The 25,323-nt window shown below is 42.9% G+C and overlaps 1 protein-coding gene across 3 annotated transcripts in view; it reads left to right on the forward strand.

Moving 5' to 3' along the window:
* KCNS3 (potassium voltage-gated channel modifier subfamily S member 3) overlaps positions 1-20,663 on the forward strand; it is a 39,610-nt gene extending 18,947 nt beyond the window's left edge. For all 3 annotated transcript variants that reach the window (XM_086700071.1, XM_086700072.1, XM_086700070.1), the window contains exons 2-3: positions 6,306-6,497; positions 18,651-20,663. In XM_086700071.1, the coding sequence (XP_086556197.1) occupies positions 18,710-20,185 (1,476 nt within the window). In that variant the 5' untranslated portion in view covers positions 6,306-6,497; positions 18,651-18,709 and the 3' untranslated portion in view covers positions 20,186-20,663. The remainder of the gene's footprint in view (positions 1-6,305; positions 6,498-18,650) is intronic.
* Positions 20,664-25,323: the final 4,660 nt, after the last annotated feature.

Genomic DNA, 25,323 nt, shown 5'->3' on the forward strand with positions numbered 1-25,323 from the left:
AATCTAGAGGTAGTAGAGCATCGATTGCAGTTAACAGGATGGCTTTAGAGTGTTATTGCTCAGATTCAAACCATGAGGCTATCACTTAGCTGTTGACCCTGGAGAGTTAGTTAATTTCTCTATCTACCAGTTTCTCCATCTGTAAAATGAATCCAATAAAAATACTACCTGTTCAAGTGTCATGAGGATTAAATGGGTTCAGACGTGCAAACACTCAGCGGTATTGAGACACCTGATTCAGTATACGGGACCTCCTTCCATTATTATGATTTTGGTGTTTTTAATGGCCACAGACTGTTGCATTACATGGCTACCTCCTAATCTGACTATTTCCCTGTTGATGGACGTTTAGCTTGCCTTCGAATTTTTACGCTTATGAGTAACCACTGATGCAGTGAACATCCTTGGATACCCATCCTTGCACACTTGTCTAATTCATTCCCTCAGGATACATTCTCAGAGGTGGAACCACAGCTTTGTAATACACATTGCTACAGTGTCCTCCAGAAGGTTTCCGTTTACCTGTTCCCAATCACAATTATCCTGGCATGCTATGTTTCTCCCTCTCTACGCTATAGAACTGCTTGCTTTGAGTTGCTCTTTTTATCACTGTGTTAGTGCAGACACTTGATGCATCAGCCATTGAAAACATGGGGATGAATGAGACTGAGCACAGGGCCTAAAGCCCCTGGGTGGGCTGATTTGCCTGCCTGTTACCTGGCTGCAGCCTGAGCCCCAGATTTCAGCCAGTCATGCTTTAGGGGGTATCTGCAAGTGGGGGTGTCCGGTGGAATAGTGGCAGCCATATGGGCCACTCAGGGTGGTCCCAGAGCCCTGTTAACACATGGGGATGACCTTGCTACGATCAGTGACCATGAGATTTCTCTCCCTCTTTTGAAGCGCACACCCTTCCACAGGGCTTTTCCTTACTCTCCGTTCTGAAGATTGCCTTTGGAGGTGACTCAGTGACTCAGCAGCAGCCTGCCGTCTCCCTCTGTTCCCCAGGGAGGGTTGTCTAGGAACATAAAACCCGAGAAGAGGAAAGTGGTATTTAGTTACCCGTGGTTCAAGCCTTAGGGATTTCTGGAGATGGTATTGCATTTGCTCATTCTGGATGGCCAAGAAAATATCATTTATATTAACTTTTCAAGTACAATTTAGAGCCTTTTGCTTTGGAAGGCACTTACTGGTTTCCTCCCTGAAGACCAGAACTTGTATAATTTTATTTTCATTATTATTTTTTATAAATTTATTTTTAATCCCTGAATGTATTAGACCCTGAGAAGTTTTCACTTTCTTCTTGGGACACAGCAAATTTTTAAAAAAGTGTTCGTTAATTCAAGGATTTCTCATATTAATGTATATCTTGAAATTTGATAATTTGGAAAAACTAAGTAAGTCAGGGATATTCTTAGTAATCTGCTGTCTGAATCAACTGGAAAGTGTTGTATTATTCTGACTTCTTTGGATTATAGGATTTAAATATAACTACAATTTTTCTGGGACACTAAATCTGATTTCAAACTGATTGTGATATCTTAATTTTATTTAAGCAAAACCCCAGACCACAACTCTCATTAGCTAATCAAGATAGGGGTAACATCGAATTTCACCTTTTGTTATTATTCCTATTATTTCATTATTCTTAGATTTTATTGAAAATTAGTCTATGATTGATAAATAGTGGTGAGACTATAAAACTAACATGTATTTGCACTTTTCCTGGGACATTGATGAGTTTCCAAGATTGGAGCTTTGGTCAGGAGTGGGTTTGGTCAGGGGCACCTGGGTGGTTCCATTGGTTCAGCTTCTGACTTTGGCTCAGGTCATGATCTCACTGTTCGTGAGTTTGTGCCCTGCGTTGGGCTGTCTGTTGTCAGCATAGAGCCTGCTTTGAACTGCCTGCACCCTTCTGTCTCTGCCTCTCCTGTGCTTGATCTCTGTCTTTCTCTCTCTCTCAAAAATAAATAAACATTTAAAAAAACAAAGGAGTGGGTCTGGTCAGCGGGAGGACCTGTACCTGCGAAGAGCTGTAGTAAGCCATCTTTCCAACTATATTAATGCGTTGTGCTGTGTGTCAGTTCTGCCCCCCAAAATGTTAGCAAATATCATATAGATTCTCAGAGAAAATCACTAACCTTTACTCCAGACTCCAATTGCCCGAAGCACGCTTCGAGTTTCAACAAAAGGTTAACCCTCCTTTTATCTTTGCTCACTTGCAAAGTTTCGCTTGTCTGACACCAGAAATGCCATGACTGAATTCTAAAAGAACAAGTGTCTGGGGGAATATCCCTGGCCCCTGTCAGCAAAGTATTAGTACCATCTGCCATTCTGAGCTTTCTGAACTCCCAGCTTCCAGACAGGTGTCTGAGGTCTCCTTAGAGCAGGGGTTCACAACTGGGGATGGTTTTGCTCTCTGGGGGACATTTGACAATTTTGCTTGTCACGACCTTAGGGGAAAGTGAGATGTGCTCCTGGTGTCTAGTGGGTAGAGGCCAAGGATTCTGCTAAATATCATAAAGTGCATGACACAGCCCCCCACAGGAGGGTTACCTGGCCTCAAAATGTCAGTAGCGTTGAGGGTGAATAAACTCTGTAGAAGTTTGCAAGGTCAGGATGTCTCCAGGGAAGCTGGCTGGCTGTCAGGATGGTGCTTGATGGTGCTCTTTACCTGGTGACCTTATCACAGGTCAAGGTCAAGCTCTCAGCCCGGCAACTTCAGAAACTCACTTTCAGAGTACCAGACTCTAGCAGATTGACTCTCATAGGAACTCACAGAAAACTGAGTGAATGAACCTCTTCTCACCTTATTACGTTCCACTAATAAATAAAACCAGCGGATAGAGTGGACACGGTTGTTGGCAGCATAGCTCATATGCTCTCCGTTGGCAAGGTGCCTGGGAACTGAAATTGCCAGGAGGTGCCTCAGGGAGCCTAGAATCTGAAAAGGCGAGGGTTTGGGGTATCTAATGATAGCTGAAACTCTAGGTCTAGACACTTAAAAATCCATGCGAGATGTGCCCATCAGGGCTGGAATGTGCAACATCTTCAGGATTACACCTCTAGAAAGTGCTGGGATGGCTCTTGGCAACCAACTTTGATCTCTCACACTTTCCTCCTCTGCTTCCCTTGCTGACCAACTGCCTTTCCTTACCCATATTGATTCTTTTAATTAATTTACTCTTTAGTCTCATTGCCGTGGGGGAGAGGAATCGACTCAATAAAAATGTGTCAACCACCGTTGTGTAACAGGGATAATTAATACGAAGACTGATATTTTAACACTGTCCTTAACTGGAGGCTTCTCAGCTACTGGGTAGCACGGAGGCGACAATATTTCAGAAGAACGTGAGCAGGGCAGTAACAGGTACACTCAGGATTCTGTGCAAGTTCGTAAGACACAGCCCTATGCAGCAGTGACACTTGGAATGTCTGCTTTTATCTCTCAGGCACTGATTTTATAGTTTAATTTGAGTCCTAAGAGAAGGGCATAGGGAGCTATTATTACCCCTGTGCACTGTCTGCTTGTCCATGTGATTTTCCTCATTTTGTTCCAAGAGTGGATGTCAGCTCTCTGGATGATGGAAGAGTTGATCTTCACTTTTTCCCTCTACATAATGGAGAAAGTCATTTTGTATATTTCTGAGTGCTGTGGTCAACCCACTAGGAAATCTAGGTGAGCTGGAGGGTCTATCCACAAGGATGCTGGAGAGGATGTCCCTTTTTACTGCGAAGAGAGTTCTACAGAGGCGAGCAATGCCTGAGCAAGCTTGATGTGTTTTGCCCCAATCCTGCTGAATCACTCAGCAAAGTCAGAAATCTGCTTCAGGGCTAAGTCACAAACAATACTCTCTTCTTTTGAACCGTTAGGCTCAGACAGAGGTGGTAGGAACATGGAGGATAGAACCATTTGGTGGGGCTGTTAAGCAGGAAGGGGAGAATGTGTTGGGTGCACACATTTTTCTTTCCCAAATTCTGCTGGTTTGGGCCATGTTTTACCCACTTCTCCCAGTCCTTCACCTTCCCTGACCACTGGATTTTCTGTGCTGATTGACATCAGGCAGACTTACCTGAGTTTGAATCCTGGCTCTGGCATTTGGACAAATAGCTTCCCTGAGCCTCGATGTCCTACCTATAAAAGGGGAGTCACAACAATTAACACTTACGGTGGTTAAAGTGATACGTGTGTGAAACTCCTGGGAGGTTCCTGGCATGTTGTACTGGACTCAGAAAGTGCTGGTTATCATTTTACAAGGGAAAGGTCACCCTTAGAATGTGAATGCCCTAGGAGGAGAGTGAATTGGCATAAATTCACACTGAGAGGTATTGACTGGTATATCTTTTCCAAAAATCCAGTTTTGTTTTTTGTTTTTGTTTTCGTTTTTTTGACAGGAGTCATAGTGATGGGAAATGAAGCAGAACACTAGAATTCTGAGTTTGGGTAGGGAAAGAGAAAAGGCAGCCCGGGACGTTAGTAATTTATCAGACATTGATGGAGGGCCCCACTAGGTACCAGTTTCTGTAAAAAAGATACACTTGGCTCACCTCACAGTCTGTCCCTGGGCCAGCCCTTCTGTGATGAGCCAATGCTCAGCAATGCTTGGGGTTTCTTAGAAGTGCTGTTAATTTTTTCTCTTCAGTAATTAATATAGTCACATCAAAGCGGCTTGCAGTTAATTAATTATCTCCCAGCCAGATTAATCTTACCTTCCCTTAAAATGTGCTACATTTGGAAAGGCATCTGGTAGGCAAAGGAAAGACTGTATGTGTGTGCTGTACCCTTTAAAAAAGGGAGAGCAGCATTTCTGCATTTTAGTGGAACACAAATATCTGAGGTTGACCCAATGATGTGTTGCTGGGGGGCCATGGAAGAGGAGGAGGAGGAGGAGGAGGAGGAGGAGGAGGAGGAGGAGGAGGAGGAGAAGGAGAAGGACAGATTTTAGCTCCTGAATTGATATTATTTATCCCTGTTGAGATTTCTCTACCTCTTCTGCTAAGAGTCCCATCTCAGAAATTCCCTTTAGGTAGAGCTGCATTTTTTTTTTTTTTTCTGGGTCTTTCCTTGTTATCTTTATTAGAGGTGAAAACACACCAAAGTGTTGCTCTGGCCATTGTTGGGACCGGTGTGTTCCTGCTTTGCTCCCTCACCATTGCCCCCTTGATGTTGGTGGGATGCCATTACTTGTTTATTACATTTGGTTCTGGGCCTGGGAGCTCCTGGGGGGTGGGGAGGAGGGGCAGCCACTGCATCTTGTTTGTAATCCCAATGCCTAGGATAATTCCAGGCAGATCTTAAACTATAATGAATGCTTGTTTGATGACTGACGTAGCTAGAGGCACTTCGTTCATTTTCTTTCTGAGGCTGGGAATCAATCTTTTCTTCTTCCTCCCCACCTCGCCTCTGTCCCCCCCCCCCCCCCCCCCCCCCCGCGTAGCACATATCATTGATCTGAAAACATGAAAATCAATGGATGGATGCTTAGATCCTAGTATAAATCTATGGGAATTTATCAACATGAGGCACAGCTTACCTTGTTGGGAACTGGACATTTTTGTGGTTTCTTTAATTTATTCAGAGAGAGAAATGTAAATTTGTCCTTTTGTTTTGATACAAATTTACCCGCCCCCCCCACGCACATGCACACACATACACACGCACATGCACAAACACACACACACACGCACACACGTTTTAACTGGAGGACTCTGATCTAGCTTGTGTAGTCCTTTCTGATCTGTGAAATACAACAATGGACAAATAAAGCAAAATCGAATTTGGCCAGTCTTTGAAATTGATTTCAAATTAGAGCAGCACTGTTAATTCTATTAGGGCAGTCACACTCAGAACTGGGTCTCTGAAATGGATTAAAATGTATTCATTTAGAGGCTTATAAGTATATCCTTGATGAATTAGCTAGGGAAATAATGCTCCCAGAAGAAATTATGTGTGGGAGGTGAATGACCACAGCCCTGTCTCTAGTGCCTCGTGTTATCTTTGGAGGTTTTATTGGCTTCGGGGTCTGTGGAGAGTCCCAAGTGTCCACTACAGTCAAGATCTGAGAGTCTGTGAGCCTGAGAGCAATTGTGAGTCTGGTCCTGGGACTATGATGCCTCTCTATCCATGTGTGCAGTGGGAGTGATGATGGTTCTGTGGTGGGGAGAAGACCACCCACTTCCTAAGATGAGATGGGCCTCTAAGATATAGGTCTAATCAGTAAAACGCCCAGATTGCTGAGTTTGAGATAGAACATGTTGGGTGTGTTTCTTCCTTGGAGCCAAAACTTGACCTATGGTTTCTTCGGCAGGTGAGAGTGATTTCCCAGTGATTGCTTTGGCCCTTACAACCAGAGAACAGGATTCTTCCCTCCTTTTTGGCCACTAAATGCCTGCGCACACCACACATTCCTGCGAGGGAAGAAGGGCGGAGCTTCTTGGATGATGATGGACATTCCACTGGACAGGATGAGGGCAGAGAGTGTGACATCAACACCACAAAGGTAAGAGCTTCCACTGACCTTCTTCTCTGGCCCCTTTACTTATCAAAGGGAGGGCAGAATGAGCCTTACAATGTAGTGACAAAAATGAAGGTCAGACACCGGGGAGACTATTCTGACTCAAATTCACTGGCAGTTGGGGCACGTGACCGAAGGAGGAAAGGAGAGAGCCAGCCTGGGAGGAAATAGGTTGGATTCTTTTGGGGGATGCACGAAGGCAGCTCTGGAAGAATCCGTAGCCCACATTGCCCATCTCCCCTTTTGACATTGATAGTTCAGACATGAGGAAGTAGCACTAGTATTATTGAGATAAAATTCCATTTGTGTCCATTTAAGTCAGTCTGGCTTAAAATGGACTGTGGAGTTGGGTTGGTAAGTCTGGGTCAGGCTGCAGATTGGGGGCTTATCGGAAGTAGCTGGCATGGAGACACATTTTGTGTGAGCCGCATAACGTTAGGAACATGTTGGATCAAGTCTAATAAAACTTGAGCTATCCCTCATAAAAATCAGGATTTCTGGGTTCTCCTGGAGCACCAGCCCTCTGCTTCCACAAAGGACAATGGACAACAATGTTCTGGAGAGTTCACCACAGTCCCAACCAGCCCAACCAGCGGCTTGTTTGGCCGCTGGAAGCATTTCATTTCACCTTGTCTGGTCTAGATCATTCTGCTAGCTCTTGGACGAAAACAGTGATAGCCTTTTAATTCTTCCAGATAAAAGAGTATCTTTCACTAGACCATGGGCAGAAATTAGCATAAACGGCTGAGACTGTAGAGGTGGCAATACATGATTCCTTCCATGGAAGAGCTTAGGGTCTAGTGACAGCCATCGTCAGGTCTGTGGTGGTGAGGAGAGCTGTGAAAACATTATACTGTCTTGTGGTGGATGCTAAAATAATAGTGCCCTGCAGGCTGTTGTAAGGTGAGGGGATGAGGAAGTGGGTGGAGGGGACCTATTAATTTGGCTCAGGTGTGTTCAGATTCTCCAGAACTCCCTCCCCTGGACTCCAGAACTTCACCAGTACAACCACTAGTGTGTGGGTTCCTCCACATAATGTGACTGTTGATAGGCTCCTCTGCTTGGAGGATGAGCTGTATGAGTTACAGGATCCCTGGAGAGGAGCAGCCACACTAACTAGAGGTCCAGATGGAATGAATACAGTTCTAAGAGGACTGTTCCAGGTGGAGGAAGCTGCCTCGCTTCCAGAAAGCTCTTTGAAATTTCATGTATTCTATACACTGGCTCTGGGCATGACCTTCTAGATGTCTCAGAAGTAGCTATTTGTTTTTCAGAATTGCACTATTTTACTGGTTCTAACAACACTGAGTCACGAGGGCCTAAAGCAAGGAACCCTAGCATTTCCATTCCCAAATACACATAGGGTGGGCTATGCAATGCCACTGACATTTGACCATGCCCTCTTATCTTCTCTGGCCCATTATCTATTACCGATGTTCTTTTCCTTACATGTTACCCACACCAGTACACAGGGAGCTTGCTGGAAGAGAAGATCAGCAAAGGTCAGCGAAGGTGCCTGGGGAGGATACCTCCATTCATGGGTGTGGATTGACTTTAGATTTCTAATTCTGTTTACATCTGCTTGGTTTTATTTGGAATATTCTCACATGCCATGGGCAGAAATATGAGTTAGCAGGACCTAACCTTTTAAAAAACATTAGTGATTTTTAGGGCTTCTGGGTGGCTCAGTCTTTCAAGCATCCGACTCTTGATTTTGGCTCAGGTCATGATCTCATGGTACGTGAGTTCAAGCCCCACATTGGGCTCTGTGCTGAAAGTTCGGAGCCTGCTTGGGATTCTGTCTTTTCCTCGCTCTCTGCCCTTCCCCTGCTCTCTCTCTCTCTCAAAATAAAAAAAAAAAAAATTAAAAATTAGTGATTTTTCTTTTACATTTAATGGGATAAAATGCAGCTCTTAAAAGAATGTTCCAAAAAGATGGCAGTATTAATTCTGAAAAATGCCCTATTTGCTTTAATTTGATAGGAGGACTTAACATAGATTTTGGACAAGTGGGAGGGCAGAAGGAATCTAGGTTTTTCTTTACATTTGTGGGATTGATTGAAAAAAGTGGTTCTGCCCCATAAAAATACCGACTTGTGTTTGTTATGCTTTTGTTATTTTTCCGAGCAAAGCCAGAGCATTATCAAAGCCACTCATGCACTTGTGTGCATGTGTATTTGTCAGCCTTGAAAAGACTCTGTTCCGAGAGTATTTTTTAAGTGAGTTTGAGAGCATAAAGCAAAAAGAGAGGGAAGTGGACTAAGAAGAGGTGAGTAAGAGGTTAATGGCTTTGAAAAGCCTTTTACAGGGTGCCACTTGGAGAGAAGATCAATGCAGGTTTTCTTTTAAGCTTCAGTGGATATCTTGGATTTTTGACATCTTTTTCTTTCTTTTCAATCCTGTAAACACCGAGAGGCACAAGGTAGCCAAATACAGTAGATAGTGTTCTCACCATGAGTAATTTGGGTTAGTAGTAGGCAGGGGGAGCGATACAGAAGCCAATGATCTTCTTGAGAAAGAGGACAAAAATAGCAGTTGATTTTTCAGCTTTGCAGCCAAATGCCTTTTGTGCTCCCAGATGTGCCTGATTGGAGACTCCATGTGTCCTCGGTATGCTTATACCCAATCCCCCAGTAAGGAGTATAGCATTCTTTAATGAGGATGATAAAAAACTCTGTGAATTTAAAAGTCAGCCAGTCCCTCCTGCCTCCCACTTAAATTTAAATACTCATGTTTGAGGCATAGTGGAAAGAGTCTGCCACACAAAAGCTGGATAATGTTGACCAAACTCTGCATCTCAGGTGTCCCTATTTGCAACGTGGGATATAAGATCTACCACTAAGGACTGTTAGAGAATTCAAGGAGGTTCTTCATTCATTCCATGACGCTTCCTCATTCCCTCCTAGTGCCCGGGTACTGCATGAGTTGCTGGGAATTCAAGGGTAACCAATAGTGTGTGTGAAAGCACTTACTACACAGTACATGGCCCAAAAAGGTGCGTGGTAAATTTTTCTTGAAACATTTTTGATGGAGAATTTTAACATGTACCAAAATAGGGAGAATACTACATTGAACTCCTGTACCCATCACACAACTGCAACAATGATCAATCCATGGCCATATCTTGTATGAGTAAGATACACCTCCCCCACCCCTCCCGACTCTGTCACTCCCCATGGATTATTTTGAAATGAATCTCAAATGTATAATTTTATCCATAAAATTTTAATATATACTTTCAAAAGATAAGGGTTCTTTTAAAAAGCATACTTACAATACCATCAGCACATTGAGAAATTAACAATCATTCTTTTATATGATCATGTATCTAGCTGGTGCTCCAACGTCCCTGTTTTTCATATTTTTTTAAGCATTTGGCCTGTTAAAATCGGGAGTCATACAAAGCCCACACATTGGATCTGTTTGATATGTCGCTTATCTGGTCTGTGCCGTTTGTCTGTACAGTTTCCCACAGTCTGGATTTCGCTGTGTCACTCACTGCACATGTTCCCCTGAAATCTCCATGTGATTTCAAGTGGCAGATCTAGACTCTCAATAAAATTCAGGCCTGATTTGTTGTTGTTGCTGTTGTTGAAATACTGCAGAATTGTGTATCATGAGGCACATGTGTATCATGAGGCACATTGTGTCTTGTTTCTTTCTGTTACTTCGGGCTTGATCAGTGAGCTCAGGTATTGCCATTCTGATGTAGCTGTGGTAAAGTTCCCCACCAGCTTTTTATCTGGGTGTTAGCAACCCAGATCTGTCATTTCATGATGACCTTGTGAAATAGGGAGATTTTAATTCTATCATTCCTTCTCCATTAGATGGAACCCTATTTTAAAGAATAGTTTTATTGAGATATACTTCATTTACAATACAACTTACTTTTTTAAAATACATAATTGGGGTGTTCTTAGTATATTCATAAGGTTGTACAGTCATCTAATTCCAGAACATTTTTATCACCCCCCAAAGAAACACATACCTATTAGCACTCACACCCTATCTCTCTTCCTCCCAGCCCCTGGCAACCACTAATTTGCTTTCTGTCTCTATGGGTTTGCTTACTCTGGATATTTCATATAAATGGAATCATACAATATGTGGCCTGTTTTGGTCTGACTTCTTTCATTAGAATAATGTTTTCAAAACATTATTATCTACAGCGAAATATGTTGTCGTATCAGTAATTCATTCCTTTTTATGGCCAAATAATATTCCATTGAATGGATAGACCATTTTGTTTATCCATTCATCAATTAATGGATATGGACTTTTGGGTAGTTTTCCCTCTTTGGCTATTATCAATAATGCTGCTATGAGCATTAGTGTATATGTTTTGTTTGTACATATATTTTCAGTTCCTTTATAAATATACTTAGGAGTGGAATTGTTGGATCATATGGTAATTCTATGTTTAACTTTTTCAGAAATGGGCTAAACTCTTTTCCAAAATGGCTGCAGGGGCGCCTGGGTGGCACAGTCGGTTGGGCGTCCGACTTCAGCCAGGTCACGATCTCGCGGTCCGTGAGTTCGAGCCCCGCGTCAGGCTCTGGGCTGATGGCTCAGAGCCTGGAGCCTGTTTCCGATTCTGTGTCTCCCTCTCTCTCTGCCCCTCCCCCGTTCATGCTCTGTCTCTCTCTGTCCCAAAAATAAATAAACGTTGAAAAAAAAAATTAAAAAAAAAAAACAAAAAAAACAAAATGGCTGCACCATTTTACATTACCCCTGGTAATGCATGAGGGTTCCAGTTTCTCCACATCCTCACTAACACTTGCATTATGCTAAAATGCTTACATTATTATTACTTTTTGATTTTAGCCATCCTAGTAGTGGCAAGTGTTATCTCGTGTTTTTAACTGGCATTTCACTAATGACGAATGATTTTCCGTCTTTTCACGGACATTTTGGCCATTTGTATATCTTCAGAGAAATGTCTATTGAAGAAATCCTTTGCCCATTTGAAAGTAAGTTATATGGCTTTTTATTATTGAGTTGTAAGAGCTCTTTATTCTGGATACTAAATCGTTATTGATAATTTATTTGCGAATATTTTTTCACATCATGTGGGTTGTCTTTTCATTTTCTTGATTCTTGTCCTTTGACTTGATAGTGTCCTTTGAAACACAAAATTTTACTTTTGAAGTCATTTTATCTATTTTTCCTCTTATTTTATTACGCTTTTGGTGTCATAGCTAAGAAGTCACTTTAATCCAAGCTCACAAAGATTTATGCTTGTATTTTCTTATAAGCGTTTTATAGTTTTGGCACCTATATTTAGGTTTCTGATCCACTGATTCATTAACTTTTGTATACGGTGTGAGGTAGGCATCCAATTTTATTCTTTTGCATGTGGCTGTCCAATTGTCCCAGTGCCACTTATTGAAAAGTCTGTTCTTTCCCCATTGAATTCTCTTGACATCCTTGTTGAAAATCAGTTGACAGTAGATATGGACGTATTTCTGGATTCTTAATTCTGCTCCGTTGATCTCCCTCTCTTTCCTATGCCAATTCTACCCTGTCTTGATTACTGTAGCTTTGTAGCAATTTTTGAAATCATGAAGTATGAGTTTCCTGACTTTGTTCTTCTTTTTCAAGATTGTTTGACTATTCTGGGTTTCTTGCACTTCCATATGAATTTTAGAATCAGCTTGTCTGTCAATTTCTGAAAAGAAAAGGCAGCTAATATTTTGATGGGAATTGTGTTCAATCTATAGATTAATTTGGGGAGTACTGCTATATGGGGATGTCTGTACATTTATTTTTGTTTAATTTCTTTCAACAATATTTTGTAGTTTGGGCACAAATTTGTACCACTTTTGTTAAATTCATTGCTAAATAATAACTTTGTGATGCTACTATAAATGGAACTGTTTTTTAAATTTCATATTTCTGTTTACTCATTGCTAGTGTACAGAAATACAATGGATTTTTGTATATTGACGTCATATTCTGCAACATTGCTGAATTTATTTATTAGTTCTAATACATTTTTTGTGTGTATTCTGTAAGATTTTCTATATACATAATCATGTCATCTACAAATAGAGATAGTATTTTTGGGCTCTATTGCCGGGTACATCTATATTTGTCATTTTTATGTTTTCTTGATCAATTGACTGTTTTATTTTTATATAATGCTCTTTGTCTTTGGTAACAATTTTTGTCTTAAATTTTATTTTGTGTGGTTATCAGTATAGCCACTCCTGCTTTCTTTTGGTTACTGTTTTCATGCTTTTACTTTCAAACTGTGTTTTTCAATCTAGATAAATATTTTCTAGTGTACTATTTTAATTGTTTCTGTTACAATTGTTTTTGAGTTGGAATATTTTTATAAAGAAAAATTTCCCTCTTTAACTACTATATGGTTCTCCTAAGGTATAATTCATGCAGGAAAACAAGATAAATGTTTGATTTCCTTTTTTGTCTCACATTCCAGAGTAACGAGTTGGTACTTTAGTACCCTTCAAAGGTGACCAATGTATTCTTTCTTTCTTTCTTTCTTAAAAAATATTATTATGAACTCGGGGATTTTAACATACTTGATGTGTTTCAGTCTATTGGAGATTTTTTCTTTTTGATGCACAAATCTTTGGCCAGTGTGAGTCTCCAGTTGGTCCTGAGTCCCTTTGAATATTCCCTTGTCCTTCCCTTCCCTTGTCCTTCTGTTCCTTGCTTTCTCATGTAACAAGATAGTCCAGGCTTATTTTGTGTATTTCTTACCCCAGACCTGGGATTGTCTATTTCTCCAAGAAGCCCTTGTTATTTTAGTGAGAAATTGTATTTTGATACCTCAATCTGCACAAACTCGAGATGTTCATTGCTCTTGACTTGGTGTCTTCGGTTGGGTTCCCAGGGAAATAGACTAAGACAGAAATTTATGTTCAGAAAGTTTGTTGGGAGGTTCCCTTGGGACAAATACTAGTGGGAATTGAAGGAAGTAGGGTTGGGTAAGGAGAGGCGTTGAACTGGGATGAAGTTGTGACAGAAATCTTAGCTGATCCTACGGGAACTCTGGAACTCGGGTGCCCACCTTGAGAAAAAGGTGCTGGGTCGTTGTAGCTTCCCCATACATAAGCCACTGGATGTGAACTTGCCTGGTGAAAGAGTGTGACCTTGGGCAAGGCAGCTCTCTTTGGCTGAGGGTGATTCCCAAAGAGGGACTTAACTGAGAGCCCTTTAGCTATTAACACTTCCAGCAAGTGTGAGAATGAGTGTTTCAATTCTAAAGGGGAAATATAAGTGATGCTTCAGAGCATCCACTGGAGATAGTCATTCTGTTGTAGGTTTTTTTCAGTGGAAATAAGATTTTCTTTTAAGAAAAATTAAATTACCAGTCCATAATGATATTCCTAGTTCAGATTTAGGATCATTGGGTTTTTATTTTATTTATTTGATTTTATATTTATATTTCTTTTATTTTGCCCTCAAAATCTTGGGGGATAATGATATTAACATAATCATTTACTTGCTTTAACCTATGTGTATGCATAAAAGTTTCAGAATAATTATACCAACATGAATACTAAAAATATTTTAAGATTTCTATACTATATTTGTCCTATGGTGTATACCACTATGGATGTACAGTCAGATTATTGAAATTAAATTAAATTTAGAAAACCTTGAGGGGCACCTGGGTGGCTCAATTGGTTGAAGGTCTGACCTGGCTCAGGTCGTGATCTTGCAGTTCATGATTTTGAGCCCCACATTAGGCTCTCTGCTGTCTGCCTCTCAGCGCAGAGCCTGCTTTGGATCCTCTGCCCCCCTCTTTCTGCCTCTCCCCTGCTTGCACTCTCTCGAAAGTAAATAAACAAATGAAAAAAAACCTTGGAATAATTTATCTCTCTGAAGTTACTGACCAACTTGATATACAGTTAGGTTACATTTTTAAGGATTGTCTTTTTTAAATTTAATTTTGTTTCATAATTATGTAAAATATTTACACAGTTCCAAGTCCAGCTTCCAACACTGTGCCCTATATCCTGTTCCCTCTCTCCCCATATAGGGAGGCACTTTTTTCATTTTTGGTTTATCCTTTTGCCATTTCTTTTTCTTTACATAAGCATGTGTGTACATGCGTGTGTGTGTGTTCGTATGTGTGTGTATATGCATGTATATGATGTATGTACACACACACATATTTTCCCTTTACTTAAATAATATATCTTAGAAATCACTCCATTGCATATATATATATATATATATATATATATATATATATATATAGAGAGAGAGAGAGAGAGAGAGAGAGAGAGAGAGAGGAGAGGGAGAGAGAGGAGAGGGAGAGAGAGGAGAGGGAGAGAGACCGTAGTTTATTTGGCCAATCTTCTATTGATGGCTGTTTGGATTGTTTCCAGTTATGCAAGTGTTTTTAATTTTTGTCTGTTTCTCTTTGGAGAGATTTCTAGAAGAGGGATTGCTGGGGCAAAGGGTAAATGCCTGTACAGTTTTGCTACATCTTGTCAAATTCTCCTCCAAAAGGGTTCCCCTTCATTTTGCATCGCCCACCTCTCCTCACCCACTTCCCCACAGACTCATTAATAGAGGATGCAGGCAATTTTTGGATTATAGATCACATGAACATGCATAAAGGAAATGCTTTAATGTATTTTAAGTTTATGTATTTATAAATACACATAAATGTGTATATGTTTACATCTATAAATAAATGTATACATTTACATATATAAATAAATTATAAATGTGTAATTTATATTAATCATAAATGTACATAGATATGTGTAAATATACCTTTGATCTGGTGAATGTGTTCTGGGTAGGAGTAAATGAATGGCTGTTAAATAGATGCTGGTCTGACATAGGAAACTTGGAAATAATGATGTTCAGTATCTGCCTTTCTTTATGTTGCTTTAGATGTGTGAGGCAGTGCTGTACAAAGCCCTGGAATTGGTGTAAGGAACCCCAGCTTGCGCCTCTGTTCTAACCCTTAATAGCTGCATTATGCCCACTTATCTCTTCTGATCCTGCCTCCTCATTGGCAAAATCCCAGAGTAGTAGTGAGGGACACATGACAGAAGGGATGTTTGTGATTGGCAAGGGGCTGTCTGCATGCCAGGGAGCCTAGCTACAGAAGGTAAGGTGAGAACTCTTTCTTCCCTGCCCCCTGCTGGCTGCTGTGGGATGGACACAGCCAAGGAAACCAACCCCGTCCTCTGGCCTCTGTGTCCTGGGACATCTTAGCTTGCCCTCTGAGCTCAAGCATTGGACCTGATCTGGAGATGCTTCCCTTTTCCTCTCTCCCGAAAGCCCCCAACAGGAGCCCCTTCTTTTACGATGTGTGTTGGTTTAATGATCAGACTTTGAGGCATGAGTGGGCCTCACGAAGGGCTCTCTTTCACCAGCACAGAGCGAATGCAAAGCGAGGAGGACAGAATGGGAAGTCTGGCATCAAGGGTGATAACAGGGTCCTGTAGAAAAGTGCCCGCAGAATGATCGGGAAGTGGATGACACACCCCCTGAGACCGGCTTATGCACGTGTGTCATGAAGGCAGACCCTGGCATTCTATTGCTGGGGCTTTCCAGAAGAGCCAAAGAGATGAAAAATAAGCCACCCGAAGAAAATGTCCATTAAAGTCTTAGTGCCAGCTTAGCTAAAACTAGGTCCTTGGAACGTTTTACTACTATACTTGCCATGAGCTCAAGCCTGCTGTTAGAGATCTGAAGTTCCATAAATATTTGGACCAAGCCAGGAGCTCTGATTTAGGCCCTTCAAAGAAGATATCTAACTAAAAATAGAAAGCAGAGGCAGAAAAAAACCCAAGTATTTTGAAGAGGTCAGCAAATCTATTAAATGGCATGTCAAGCTATGCTGTGGTCTCTGGTTTCATGGGAACACACTCATGGGAGCACGTTCGGTTAGTGTCTCGAGAGCGAATGCCCATGCATACTTTATGACTGTAGGCTTCCTCCTGGGCTGGATGGCAGAAGGCTGGACTTTAAGGCTGTGTTCTCTGGTGCATCCATTTCAAAGGAGGAGTCTCTTGTCTCACCCACAGCCTTGGCTTTTCGTAAACACAAGGGGCAAGAAATTCCTTCCTGATCTTTTTGCCTCCTCTAGTAGTGTCCCCGTATCATCCACTTACTGCAGAGTAGAAAACACATTCTCGTTTTGCTTTTCTACTTTCCTGTCCTTTTTTTTTTCTTTCAAATTAATCACCAAGTACTGCTGATTTGACATTATAAACTTTCCTTGATTTTTGTCACTTCCTCTTTACAGACACCACCACTATGTGAGTTGGGGTCTTCTCCCTTCCTCTCACCTGTTCTGTTGTAGCCCTGTCTCTTTGGCCCTGAACTTTCACCCCAAGCAGACCCCTGCTCCACTGTCAGTGGGGTCTTTCTAAGTCACCGTTGGCAAAGACAGCTGTGTCCAGTCATTGATTAAGATTGTTTAGGGGCACCTGGATGGCTCAGTCGGTTAAGTGTCTGACTCTTGATTTCAGCTCAAGTCATGAAATCATGGTTTGTGGGTTCGAGCCCTGCACTGCGCTCTGTGCTGACAGTGCAGAGCCTGCTTGGGATATTCTCTGTCTTTCTCTGTCTCTCTCTGTCTTTCTCTGCCTCAAAATAGATAAACATTAAAAAAATAAAAAATAAATAATAAAAAAAGATTGTTTAGTGGTCTTGCTTACAGGTAAAGTCCAGACTCTGTAGACTGATATACAAGATTCTTCCCAATCTTGCTTATGCCCAACCCTTGGTGCCAACTGTTGGGAATGCCCATTCCCCTTGTTTGGTCAACTCTGCTTGAACTGTTAATGTTTGAGCCAAATGTAACCAATGACAAGGGTCATTGCTCTTTTCTCAATAAGCCCAGAGATGCTTGACTCATTTCTGTTATAGCATTTCCCACATTGCATTATTGGATTATAATAAGGAAGAAAGTGGATGGAGGAGAGGGTGTATATAGTGGGAGTAGCATGGATTTGCATTAATCCAACCTGGTTTTAAATTCTGGCTCTACCATTTACCTATACTGTGATCTTTGACTCAACCTCTCTGAGCATCCATTTTTCTGTACACATTCTGTAAAGTGTTGGCAGGATTAAATGGCATCGTGTCTATCGAAGCATCTAATAGTACCCTGTAGGAATTTAGTATATGATAGTCTCCTACCTTTCTTTTTTCTGCACCATTTGCTCTGAGGAAGTATCATTGTATTGGGTGATAGTCAAAATCTATTCCTTTCTCCCTGAGAAATGGATCTGGTACATCGTAATTAGTGTCAGAACTAGAAACAGGCAGTATGTGCTGGGCCAGTATAGACTGGGTATCTATGGGGCAATTGCGAGTGTGTGGGGAACTGTCTGCGAGGGGAGGGAGCAGGAGAGAGAGGAGAGTGTTTGTATGAGGAAACTGATAGTGCAATTAACTTATAGAGGTTTCCCCAAGTCACTGTCTTCTCTGTGGATGTACCTGAAACACTATCCCATGAAGTGTAACTATATCTTTAAGATGTAGGGTACTTAAGGACAGGGAGATAATTATATGCTCTTGATTGTCCACATCCAAACGTAGGAATGGGGCTTTCTCTTAAAGGAGTGAAACATGGGAGCAGAAGGGGAAAGCTACATCTTTTATAAGAGCTGAGCTGAGCCCCTAATCATGTGTGGGTTGGGGGCGAGGGTCAGAGCAGAGAAGAGAACTGTTTGTGAGGGTGCATGACTGAGACCTGGGCACAGGGAGAGGTGAGCTACAAGTCAGGCAGCAACCAGCCTGTCACGTTTGAACTGAGCATTGCCAAATGCGGGAGCCTCATGGTTGAGACTGGGGATGCTTGTGTTGTGTAAGTGATCCACAAGGCGTTGCTTTTTGGGGGCCTGGAGGTAAATTTTGTATGCTTAAAAAAAATAAAGAACTAGGAATGAAGGTTCATCAAACTTAGATGGCAGTCTTCTTTTTCCTAAAAAATGGATCCATCAACCCCAGTTTTTGGAGAACAATCTGTTTTGCGTTCATTTTCTTCCGGTTAAAATGCATAATGCTTTTTCCTTCTTATTCCATTTCCTGCTTTGCTCTTCACGTAGCCCATCATCCTGGAAAGGGCAGATTAAAAATAAGCTTGGCAAGGCACAACGGGGCAGTGCTAATGCCGTCTTGTGCTCCTTCCAGGTGCAGCGTGAACTTCCTCATCTCCCTTCCCATCCAGCTCCCTGCCTCCTGTATCCACCATGGTGTTTGGTGAGTTTTTCCATCGCCCTGGACAAGACGAGGAACTTGTCAACTTGAACGTGGGGGGCTTTAAGCAGTCCGTCGACCAAAGCACCCTCCTGCGGTTTCCTCACACCAGACTCGGAAAACTGCTCACCTGCCACTCGGAAGAGGCCATCCTGGAGCTGTGCGATGACTACAGTGTGGCCGATAAGGAGTACTACTTTGATCGGAACCCCTCCTTGTTCAGATACGTTTTGAATTTTTATTACACGGGGAAGCTGCATGTCATGGAGGAGCTGTGCGTATTCTCATTCTGCCAGGAGATCGAGTACTGGGGCATCAACGAGCTCTTCATCGATTCCTGCTGCAGTAATCGCTACCAGGAACGCAAGGAGGATAACCACGAGAAGGACTGGGACCAGAAGAGCAATGACGTGAGTACCGACACCTCCTTTGAAGAGTCGTCCCTGTTTGAGAAGGAGCTGGAGAAGTTTGACAAGCTGCGATTTGGTCAGCTCCGGAAGAAGATCTGGATTCGCATGGAAAACCCAGCCTACTGCCTGTCTGCCAAGCTCATTGCCATCTCGTCCTTGAGCGTGGTGCTGGCCTCCATTGTGGCCATGTGTGTGCACAGCATGTCAGAGTTCCAGAACGAGGACGGAGAGGTGGATGACCCCGTGCTGGAAGGTGTGGAGATCGCGTGCATTGCTTGGTTCACTGGCGAGCTTGCCATCCGGCTGGTCGCTGCTCCCTGTCAAAAGAAATTCTGGAAAAACCCTCTGAACATAATTGACTTCGTCTCCATTATCCCCTTCTATGCCACCTTGGCTGTAGACACCAAGGAGGAAGAGAGTGAGGACATTGAAAACATGGGCAAGGTGGTCCAGATCCTCAGGCTTATGAGGATTTTCCGAATCCTCAAGCTTGCCCGGCACTCAGTGGGACTTCGGTCTCTAGGTGCCACCCTGAGACACAGCTATCATGAAGTTGGGCTCCTGCTTCTCTTTCTCTCTGTGGGCATTTCCATCTTTTCTGTGCTTATCTACTCTGTGGAGAAAGACGAGCAGACATCCAGCCTCACCAGCATCCCCATCTGCTGGTGGTGGGCCACCATCAGCATGACCACTGTGGGCTATGGAGACACACACCCAGTCACCTTGGCCGGGAAGCTTATCGCCAGCACGTGCATCATCTGTGGCATCTTGGTGGTGGCCCTCCCTATCACCATTATCTTCAACAAGTTTTCCAAGTACTACCAGAAGCAGAAGGACATTGATGTGGACCAGTGCAGTGAGGACCCACCAGAGAAGTGTCACGAGCTACCTTACTTTAACATTAGGGACATTTATGCCCAGCGGATGCACGCCTTCATTACCAGTCTGTCTTCTGTGGGAATTGTGGTGAGCGATCCCGATTCTACAGATGCTTCAAGCATTGAAGACAATGAGGATGTTTATAACACAGCATCCTTGGAGAATTGCACAGCAAAATGAGCAGGGACATTTGTGCCTGTATCTTGTGTCCCTTCCTGACGTTAGGTTAACACAGCTTTATAAACCTCAATGGGTTCGTTAAAATAATTTAATTCTCAGGGTGTACCTTTCAGCCATAGTTGGACATTCATTGCTCCAAAATGATAGAATCTTCTTTATTTTTCTCAGTAAAGTGAATTAAATGCCTTGTTCTGAAATTTATTTTTTACAAGAGAGAGTTGTGATATGATTTTGGAAAAAAAAAAGGTAAATGGGACTGGGTGGGATTTATTGCTACGGCTTATGTATCATTCTGTGTTTGTCATCTACTCACATTGAGCTAACTGTAAATTACTGACAAGTAGAATCAAAGGCCCGGCTGACTGAAGACTCCATGCATGTAAGATCCACAAAATGAGACAATGCATGTAAATCCATGTTCACGTTCTAGACATGGAAATTAGGAGCCTAATAAACTTGCCTAATTCAGTGTGGAGAATGTCTTGGTTGTACGTTTTTACGTCAAGTAAGTATATTTCAGGATGTTCAAACTTGGTCTGGAAGGGAACTGCTCTTTTTGGAGCATCAAGAGCCCTTTCTGTTAGTTTCTGAATTTTGGATACACATCTACCATGGGCTAGTTCTTCTGTTCAGTAGACTGGTGGTGGTGGTGGGCGGCAGGCAGAAGGATCATGTCCGTGATGAAACCATGCCGTCCAGGGTATATTGATCACACGTGTACAGGTTTGGGACATACTCAAGTTGCCATATGTGAATGAAGCATGTGCCCTTACAGATATGTTTCTACTGTGTATTTTGTGTTTTATAATTTCTCCTGTTAAGATAAAACCTCATCACCTGAAAAGTATGCAGAGCAGAGTAAATCTCCACATTCACAGGCAGAGATAGACTCCATGAGTGGAAGGAAGGAGAAATGGTGTCCAAACACACAGATATGATTCACTATGGCCAGAGGAGTGAAACTGTAATCACTGGGAAAAGCTACGCCAGGAGCTATAAAATAAGCCACCACTTAAAAATAGCCTTCGAGACAGTAATGTCTGCATCTTATGTAAAAGCCCCTCATGATGAAAGAAGACATACATATTCATTTCCAGAACAACTCCATCCCATGTGGAGAGAATGTAGTGAAAAATCTTAATTTTGGAGATGTATATGACTCTAACTCATGCTGTCAGACTGAGTCCTTTCCCCGAGATCTTTTTGAATGGAAAAGCCGCCTGGATTTATTACCCTACTTCCTATGTCTGTAGATGCATTTCATTGAAAGAAGGACATTGCCTGTGGGTTATCTGATGAAGATAACTCTGACTCATCTCTCCTCTTAACGTTTCCGTGACTTCTGAGACGGATATAACTGAACAGAGTTTACAGTCACTTTTAAATCTGGAGGTTTATTCATTCATGTGTGTCATCCCCTGCCCATTTGAAAAATCTTTCTTTTCCCCCAAACGCCTTTTTGATGTTGGCGTAAATATAGTTTTGAAGCATAGCAATAGAATTTGGGATCCAGTTTTATTAAAGATTTCCCAATTAGTAGTGAAGTAGCTGAAGACTGCTTGTATAGTAATAGTAATAGTAATAGTAATAGTAATAGTAATAGTAATAGTAATAGTAACAGTAACAGTAACAACAATAGTACTAGTAATCATAGTACTAGTAATAATAGTAATACCAGCAACAATAGTAATAGTAATAATAGTAACAGCAATGGCACTGGTAATGGTAATGGTAATGGTAATAATAGCAACAGCAATAATGATAATTGGCTGCTATGTAAGTGCCCCGCCTGTTATCATCTCACTGATTGCTTACAACATCACTATCGGCAAGGGTTTGTTCCTGTCTGCATTTTAAGATGAGGAAACTGAGGCTTGCAAGAAAAGTGCCAGTGCACACAGTGAATGATGGAGTCGTGCCGAGGACCCCAGGATCCAGGTTCCAGAGGCTGTGCTTTGAACACTACATCACACTGCCTCTGGCTCCACTGTGTTGGGGAGTAGATTTAAGGACACATCAGGGCAGAGTTCATCTGAACAGACAAAGAGCAACCAACTGTCGGACTCTGATCTTTCCAGGATGTGAGTCGAAAGGGGAAAATGCTGGCTATGTACCTGTCCTCTCCTGACCCACAAAGCAGGCACATTTGTTTACAGAGAAGAGTTTTCTAGAATTCCCTTGAAGCAGAGGCAGACTGTGAGGGTGCTTCCTGGGCACGAGTGAGTGGCAGGCACAAGAGTTCAGGAATGTCTCTCAGCGGGTGGGTACTGAAGGAGAGCTAGAATCCTGTACCTTCTACCTGAGCTTTTCTGGTTGGAGCAGAACAGGAGTTGTTTCTGCCTATAACTTGAATTAATTCCCTGATGGTGGCTTGCCAGGGCACTCTGCAGCGTGTGCCTGCCAGTGGTGGTAGTAGGCCTCCCTCTGGGCTCACTGGCTGGAAGCCTCTGCCCCGGAACCTTCTCACCTCTGTCCCCGCCACGCTCTTCAGTCAAAATTCCTGCCGGGTCACTGGGCCTCTAGTGACACAAAGCTGCAGTGCCTTTTTGGGTGTATGCCTCTCTTAGCTTTCCCACAGTCCGTGCAGGTCACCTGTTGTTCATCCCACGTGGTGAGATGGCGGGTTCCTTCTTGCCTAAGGGTTGAGCCAGCCGCTAAACGCCCACTGCACAGGTTTGCTGGCCTGTGAGTGGGGACTGAGGGGCGGAGGAGGAAGCCAGTCAACCCGATCGACCTACCTCTGGCACCGCCTGTTGTGGTGTGATCAGTTCTGGGCATTGGGGTCCCTTTGAGTGGGACCAGGCCACTTTGAGAGAGTTTGGTCTTTTAGTTCTTTCAAAATCCTTGTCCCTACCCTGTGACCTCCTCTTCCATGTCCTCAGATTTGTTTTACTGTCTCAGCTTGCCCAGGCTAACACTTGGCATTCCCTGAGTGCTTCCTGGGACAGGTGCTCAGGGTGGGCACTGGGAATAAAAGACAGAGATATGGTCCTTGCCCTCAGGGAGACTTTGGGCTACAGCTGACATGTATTTGTACGTGTGTGTATGTGTGTGAGAGAGAGAGAGAGGGCTTCCTGGAGGAGGTCATACCTGAGCTGTTTGGGAACTGTAGTCTGAGATCCTGGTGAGTTTGGTTCAGTTTTAAAGATAGAACCTTCACTGCCACTGGATGGATCCCAGCTGCAGACGGTGCTAATCTCTGCCTTTGGGGCCTCTCTTTCCCCACTCTGGCAACCACCACCCTTCTTTAGTTAAAGGATCTTCCACCTTTAGATGTGATGGTCTCCCCACCCCTTTTTTTCCTGTGGAAGTTTAACCATGCCTATGTTAGTCACAGTTGCTTTTGTATATGCCTGAGCTCATCCCCTTGTGTTGGTTTTATATTTAACTTAGAATTTGGGGGGGAATTTGTATTATCCCCATCTAGAGCAGGGCACAGTGCTGTGCATTGTCTTGGGGTTTATGTGCCCTGGTTAATATTGGAAAAACATTTTCTAGCATTCAGAAAAGGATGATTTGCACCATATGACATTGTCATTATTCTATCAGTTTTTTTTTTCAACGTTTATTTATTTTTGGGACAGAGAGAGACAGAGCATGAACGGGGGAGGGGCAGAGAGAGAGGGAGACACAGAATCGGAAACAGGCTCCAGGCTCTGAGCCATCAGCCCAGAGCCTGACGCGGGGCTCGAACTCACCGACCGCGAGATCGTGACCTGGCTGAAGTCGGACGCTTAACCGACTGCGCCACCCAGGCGCCCCTTCTATCAGTTTTTAAAAGTCTAGAATAACAGCAGCTTCCATATGATTCAATGCGATATTGGGGGTTTGCCTTATGTCAGCAAAAAGGTATTTCTCATGTTCTTAGGCAAATTTGTGACTGGTTGTCTCTGCATGTCTGCTTTAAGGAAGAAGTGGGCATCAGGAAGCTTGGGGATTGGGTATCAGCACTAGGGCTAACGAGCTGTGTGATCAGGAGGCCCAGCAGCCAGCCCTTCTCTGAGCTTCTTTTCTTCGGTTGGATTTAAGTGTAATAATCACCAGAATCCTTTCTGTCGCTGACATTTATGTAATCTACTTTGTTTCTGCAAACTAGCTAGTTCCCCTCTAACTTTGTTTACATTAGAAATTTACATAGCAAAATCAGATTTTAACCTGCCAATGAATTGGTCTTATTCTCTGTCAGTGGAGTCCTAACCAATGAGATCTTCTTGTTGAGGACACAGGGAATTGGCTTGCTCTAAAATTTAGGTTACAGGGGCACCTGGGTGGCTCAGTCGGTTGAGCGACTGACTTCAGCTCAGGTCATGATCTCACGGTTTGTGAGTTCGAGCCCTGTGTTGGGCTCTGCGCTGACAGCTTGGAGCCTGGAGCCTGCTTCTGATTCTGTGTCTCCCTCTCTCTCTGCCCCTCCTCCATTCATGCTCTGTCTCTCTCTGTCTCAGAAATAAATAAACATAAATTTTTTTGTAATTTAGGTTATTAAAGACATTTGCAGAGCCATTTCTTTCACTTTATCTGGTGACGAGGAGTAAAGGCCCCTGAAATTGCTGGAGGGTGATGTGGGTAAAAGTTCTCCTGAACATCAGTAGATCCATGAACTTGATTTGCTTGGAAGTCACCCAGTGGCTTAACCTTTGGTCGTTTTGGCATCTGACAGTCTGCCCTTCTCGGGAAGAATGCCAAAGCATTTAGGAACACAGGGGAATGGAGGGGTAAGCTGAGGAAGAATGCACACAGGAGGGCTAAGCCCTGCTTAAAGCCAGGAGTGTGACAGCTCAGAGGCACCTGGGAGGTCATCTGGCCCCCCTCCCCACTTAACAGATGAGAAAGAGGAGTGACTCACCGGAGGCCGTGCAGCTCGAGGCATAGAGAGAGACTAGATCCAGACAGGACCACAACCACAATGCATTGCTCCCTCCCTGCCTCCTTCCCTACCTACATTTTATTAGAAAAATTTCAAACATGTACAAAAGTTACGAGCATAGCATCATGAGACTACATGTACCTACCATCTGTGAATATTATCATCTCATTAGACGCTCATTTCCTCTCTTGCTCAACTCATTTCCTCTCCAGTGTATTTTGCAAGCAAATGTCAGGCATATCATTTAATCTAGAAGTATTCCAGTAAGTAT

Source organism: Puma concolor, chromosome A3, assembly GCF_028749965.1.
Source record: "Puma concolor isolate L17-30 chromosome A3, mPumCon1.1.hap2, whole genome shotgun sequence".
In the NCBI taxonomy this organism is placed as follows: domain Eukaryota; kingdom Metazoa; phylum Chordata; class Mammalia; order Carnivora; family Felidae; genus Puma; species Puma concolor.